General features: G+C 39.8%; 1 protein-coding gene across 1 annotated transcript; it reads left to right on the top strand.

Moving 5' to 3' along the window:
• The first annotated feature begins 770 nt into the window (after positions 1-770).
• On the top strand, positions 771-5,693 carry LOC128264917 (protein mab-21-like). Its single transcript, XM_053000635.1, has 3 exons — positions 771-1,840; positions 3,038-3,591; positions 4,203-5,693. The coding sequence occupies exons 1-3, from the start codon at positions 1,638-1,640 to the stop codon at positions 4,550-4,552; spliced, it is 1,107 nt and encodes a 368-aa protein (XP_052856595.1). The 5' UTR covers positions 771-1,637; the 3' UTR covers positions 4,553-5,693.
• Positions 5,694-6,264: the final 571 nt, after the last annotated feature.

Raw genomic sequence — 6,264 nt, 5'->3', positions numbered from 1 at the left:
GAACTGCGAGGGCTGTCAGAAATTGCCAACTGGCACATTAATCCACGCGACATATTTATGAGTGTAAATGTATCTGTGTATCCGCGAGATATAAAGATATCGGCCGGCGAACATGGACGAGGGTTGCCCGTTGCCAGTTGCCAGTTGCCAGTTGCTCGTTGTTCGCTGTTCGCTGCTCTTTGCTAAATGAGTGCACATTTCAGATAAATTATTGCACACAACTTGTACGCGATGGCAGGCCGAAATGTATTTAACAAATTAAATTTGCACACAGATACACACATCGACAGGCAGCGACTTCAAAGGGGGCGCCGCAGCGTAACGGCCACAAAAAGGGGCGGGGCCACGGCGAACCAATCGAATCGCAGCGCTCTCACAGATACACAGCCATTCAACCCCATAGATACACCCATACAGATGCGAAGGCGAGAGAGAGCGTATCTCTATGCTCGATTTGTGTTTGTTTTTTGTGCGCACTGAGAACAAAAATGCTGAAAATGTTTTCAATATTAGCAAAACACATTAGCAATTTTATAAAATTCCTTGAATATAGCAAACACTTTATTTGCTGCTATAAAAGTTAGAAAATCATTTTAAATGTAAAGTAAGATGTGCTATAAAAATATATAGCAAAAAGTCAAAAGAAGTGGGATTTATTTATTCAATTTAAGCAAGTTTATGAACCTTCCTAAAATATTCTTGGGAAAGTGCACCCGTTTTATAGCAATTTAAAATGTATTTATCATTTTTTCTTTGTGTGTATTTGGTAGATACGCCTGATACGCGGCGCTGAGTAGAGTATCTCATCGATTTTTTAAGCGTCGGAATGCGTGGCACGAGACAGAGACGCCTGTCACGTGACAGTCCCGACATGTATCTGTATCTCTGTGCTGTGTGAAACCCCCTGCCCGCCTGCATCTGAATGCCATTCATGGACGTCGAGACGAGATGGCGGATTCGTTAGATACTGAGATACTGAGATACTGCGATACTGCGAGATACTCTCGTGCAGTCGTCCAAACTGCACTTTCAGCGCTTTTTATCTGCCGAAGCTGTAAATATCCGCGAGATTTACAACGCCAGCGCGCGACTCGAGTATCGGTATCGCTTGGCGGACTCAAACTCAGACTCGGAATCGGATTTGGTGTCGTTTTTGTACTCGTACTCGAAATCGCCATCGGTATCGCTTTTTAGCACAACGCATCATCATTCGGCCTGCGATTCGCCAATGCAGATACTGTATCTGCGGGCCACTGCAGCCGGGATAACTCAAGAGGCAAAAGCCAAAAGCCAATATCCAAAATCCAGATATACATATACAGTACTCGGTACCGCAGTCGTGCTCCACTTGTGCCCATTGTTGCTCTGCTGTCACCGTAACTCACAATTGAATTGTTCCTTTGTTCTGTTTCGGTTTCGGTTTCTGTGTCTGTGTCTGTTTCTGTTTCCGTTTCTGTAGCGGCTTAAAAAAGAGACCCGCTCCCGAATTTCGCATAATTGGCTGGACGCCGCTGGCTTTCAAGTTGGCCGCCAGACCAAGTGTCGCCGGTAAAAAGATACAGATACTTGCACTGCCAGCACGGACATAGATACAGATACTGACTGGCAGTCGAGCGCGGAAAAGTGAGATAGTTACCATGCTGGTGCCGCCGGACATGATGGCCGCCCAGACGCGCATGGTCTACCAGATGAACCGATTCTGCGCGGAGCGGGTCCAGGCCAGGATGTTCAAGACGGCCACCGCCATCCGCGAGATCTGCAAGATCGTCCAGGACATCCTCAAGGAGGTGGAGCTGCAGGAGCCGCGCTTCATCTCCAGCCTCGTCGAGTGCAATGGCAGGTAAATGACCTTAATTGACTCCTCTAAATATTTAATTTAGTATTCTATCTATTTGTAAAACAAGGCGTTTATAAATCCCTTTTTTTAATTAGAATCTCAACTTACCCCTTTTAAAGTGCTGTCTTCTCAGCTTAAAGGTACATGTTTTGATTTACAATTTTTTTAAACCAAGATTTTAAGCAGTTTAATCATAAAACTATGTATTCTTATTTAAGGGCATCAACTATAAAGAGCTGATCCTAAAATCGAATTAAATATAAATACAAAGGTTTTGCTATTGTGTTATTTTAAACATTTAAAGGACGAGCTATCAATTTAAAACGAATTAAAAATAACAAAACCTAAAACATACATCATCAGCCTTATTTTCCATACAGACTTTCAGACGCATTTGATCAAATATAACAATACCTTACCCAAAATTAATGTTAAGTAACTATTAATCTTTGTTTTTTAAAAATATTATTCCAAATTGAACGATTACCAAAGGCTTTTAATAATTTGTTCAGTTCTCGATTTTTTGTATCAAATTTTAAGGAATGAATACCGTTGGCGAAATAAATAAATAAATCAGTAAAACTCTATTGATTTAAGAATCATTTTTAAAATTGTAAAGAGTAGTTAGTTTAAAAATGTTAAAAAAAACTAATGTGCAAATGAGTTAGCTAACAAAACGGGTAATGCTCAGTCGATCGGATATGTTAAGTGGTGCAAACCGCAGACCCTTCAGCAAAGTATCTGCGTAATTCCAGTGCCCGGATGTCTGTCATCGCGGCTCCTGCTCGCTCCACTAAATCCCATCCCATCCCATCCCATCCCATCGACTCCACTCCATTGGGATCATTACAATCAAAGTGCAGCGTCATTGTCAGTTAACTGTCAAGTCATGCTCATCGGAGTTCCCCACTTGGCACAAAGTGCAGTCGCCTCTTATTAGATTCGATTGAACGAGAAAATCTATCAGATTTATATTCAAGCTTAATTTAATAAATGTAATTTAAGCTTTTATAGATAAACTATCTATGGTTTTATAATTAAATACTTATTTATATGTGTTTGTTTTTTAAGAATATATTTTTAATGATGACCCTGATATTAGAGCTAATTTTGTTAGAAAAATTTTAAAAAGATATTGTATTTAAAATATTTGAACCTACATTTGCAATGTTATATATTATACCTTATATTATGATACAGATTCGAGGGCGTGGAGGTCATATCGCCGAATGAGTTCGAGATAGTTCTCTATCTGAATCAAATGGGCGTCTTCAACTTTGTGGACGATGGCACTCTGCCAGGATGTGCTGTGCTGAAGCTGAGCGATGGCCGGAAGCGGTCCATGTCCCTGTGGGTGGAGTTCATCACGGCCAGCGGCTACTTGTCATCGCGGAAGATCCGGGCTCGATTCCAAACGCTGGTGGCCCAGGCCTGCGACAAGAGTGTCTACCGCGACGTGGTCAAAATGGTGGGCGACACCAGCGAGGTGAAGCTGCGCGTTCGGGAGCGATTCGTGGTCCAGATCACGCCCGCCTTCAAGTGCTCCGGCATCTGGCCGAGATCGGCGGCCCACTGGCCGGTGCCCCATCTCCCCTGGCCACATCCCAATATCGTGGCGGAGGTCAAGACGGAGGGATTCGACCTATTGTCCAAGGAGAGCATAGTCATGCAGAACAAGAACAACAATGCGGCCAGCATGGAGGGCGATGCTTGGGTCCTCAGCTTTTTCGAGGCCGAGAACCGGCTTCTGCAAGGTAAAGAAATCGGAATAAATCACAGGAAAAACTACTCTACTTTGATTATTTTTGAAAACAAAAAAATATTAAAAATGATTAAAAAAAATTAACTATTTTCTTTCCTCTTCCTTTCCTCTGGCCTATCAAATTTGTAAAAAAAAAACTATTTTTTATAATTTTTGAAACATTTTTTTTATAGATAAAAAGCGCAAAATATTTTTTGCTTAAAGTTATGGTTTAAATTTATTGCTGATTGTTAGGGCTATTTGTTGAGATTATTAAACTGTCAACTATTTTAGATTCTGATAGTTTTTGTTTATATTAAAGTAGTAAATATTTTTTTATTTTAGGAAAATGTTAAGAATTTTTAGTTCATTTTTGAAATACTTTGAAATTAAAAATGAGAAAGGTCCACAAAATCTGAACTTATTCTGCCCAAAAAATAAGCCCTAGTTATTCTGAAAGGGTTTTATTTATAATCCAAAACCGAATACTATTCATCACATCCCAGTTTTGATAAAATCTTGCATTTTAATGAATTTTTTTTTTTTGTCACATTATTTCATCTACATATAGTAGTCATTAATTATTAACGTAAGCAATTACATAATATTTTATTATAATTTTAGGTGGCTGTCGCCGGCGTTGTCTGAGCATGCTGAAGACGCTGAGGGACAGGCACATGGAGCTGCCCGGCAATCCCATCAGTGCGTACCACCTGAAGAACCTGCTGCTCTACGAGTGCGAGAAGCATCCGCGGGACTTCGAGTGGGACGAGAGCTGCATTGCGGACCGCATCAACGGGATCTTCCTGCAGCTGATATCCTGCCTGCAGTACCGCCGCTGTCCCCACTACTTCCTCCCTGGACTGGACATGTTCAAGGGCAAGTCGCCCAGTGCGCTGGAGCAGGCCGCCAAACAGGTGTGGCGATTGACCCGCGAGCTGCTCACCAATGCCAACGCCTTCGAGAAGTTGTAAGGGGGCGTGGTCCGGGGCTTGGGATGGGTCGATTTTGGTGACGAATAATGCATATGTTTTTGTTAGGGAAATAATCTATCATTCTCTTGTTATCGTTGTAACATTTGTGTCAAGTTCGTTTTATTTTGGTCCCTTAAACTCAAGCTATGCTGACTGTTTTACTTTCTACTCAAAAGTATTTTTAATTATTGCCTTAATTGAAGATGGTTATAACTTTGTTTTTTATTTAAAGGTAATACACACATAGTGTAATAAAGTTTACCTTTAATAGATTTCATTTCCTTGAGAGTAAGTTTTTCCTGAGTAAAAGAAGGGATTTTAACTAGATAAGTGACTTTCCCCCAGCATAAGTGTATTTCCCTGTGTTTTCGCAGTCTTCCAAATATCGACCCATCTGAATGTGGGGAGTGTGTGTTTTGTGTGGGGTGCCAAGTCTGCCGGAGGTTCAAGATATATATACGAATATATATATATATAGCTCCTTGGCGGCCATTTTGTGCCATGTCCGTGTGCCTGTGTTTGTCTGCATGAGCGTGAGTGTGTGTGCGTGTGCGAAAGTGTTAATGCGGAGATGCGAGATAAGTCCACTCCCCATTTCGACTCCGACTCCGACTCGACTCGACTCGATTTGCGATATATATCTGCCCATCCAGGCGTTTCGGCTAAGCCTCGAATATTGTTTTTAATAACTCGCCCCTCGACGCTCACGACGCATCCTTTGTTTGTCCATCGAACAATGGACTCGCCAACTTCCAGATCCCGGATGGAAAAAAAAAACGAAAATCAAACAAAAAAAAAAGAGCATTTGGCCAGGCGGCTCCTTTTACACGGGCCACTCAACGTTTACGATTGTTTCACAGTTCGCAGCAGATCCTAGATCAAAGCAAAAACGAAACACAAAAAAGGAACTATACACATAGATCGCTAAAAATATGAGAGAGAGATTCCATTGATGATCGTTCCAAGTCCAACTTTACATTGTTTTTTTAATACCTATATATATATACATATATGTCGATGTCTATTATGCGATGCCTAACATTTAGCACGATTATCCACAGTTTGTTTTAAGTACAACATAATCCTAGATTGCTTAAGTGAATAGAAATGTTTGAATAAATTCAAGAGTAGCCAAAGGCAACACCTCGAATTGTTTATTTTTCAAGAGGGGCTTGACAAAACTGGCATTATCTGTGGGTTAACAAGAGTTACTTTTATTGCCATATTTTAGTTTGAAAAAAGTATTTAAGTCATACCAAATTTGGTTAAAACACACATTTAATAATGGAAATGATTTTGTAAATATTCACAATTATGTTTTTATATCTGCACATTGTTTATTGATATATTTAATTTTAAAAACAGTAATTATGGTCCTGGATGGATTTAATATTTTTTATTACAAAAAACACATTGAACAAAAAACTCCATAGTATTTAAAATTTTTGCCTTAGGAAAGTAACTATTCTGTATAATGTTTAATGATCAGAAGTGTTAAATCGTTTTCAAAAAGCTAATCCTAAAAATGATGAACCTTTAAAAAAAACTATAAACTATACAACCTAGAAATGAAATTAAATAATTCCCATTTGGCAGAATTTCTTTAATAAGGTGAAAAGTGTAATATAATTTTGAAAATAAATTTGATACACAAAAGCTTTAGCTTGGAACCAAGTGATGTATCCAAATTGGCCTGACAAGCGGATGCCATA

This window comes from Drosophila gunungcola, unplaced genomic scaffold, assembly GCF_025200985.1.
Source record: "Drosophila gunungcola strain Sukarami unplaced genomic scaffold, Dgunungcola_SK_2 000084F, whole genome shotgun sequence".
Classification (NCBI taxonomy): Eukaryota; Metazoa; Arthropoda; class Insecta; order Diptera; family Drosophilidae; genus Drosophila; species Drosophila gunungcola.
This window is presented reverse-complemented; position numbering and strand designations above follow the sequence as displayed.

What these genes read in the sequence shown, in the direction of transcription:
- LOC128264917 (XM_053000635.1), top strand. Translation starts at nt 1,638, where the DNA reads ATGCTGGTGCCGCCGGACATGATGGCCGCCCAGACGCGCATGGTCTAC. An exon ending in CTCGTCGAGTGCAATGGCAG is followed by an intron (nt 1,841 to 3,037) that starts GTAAATGACCTT and finishes ATTATGATACAG; the next exon opens with ATTCGAGGGCGTGGAGGTCA. An exon ending in CGAGAACCGGCTTCTGCAAG is followed by an intron (nt 3,592 to 4,202) that starts GTAAAGAAATCG and finishes TTATAATTTTAG; the next exon opens with GTGGCTGTCGCCGGCGTTGT.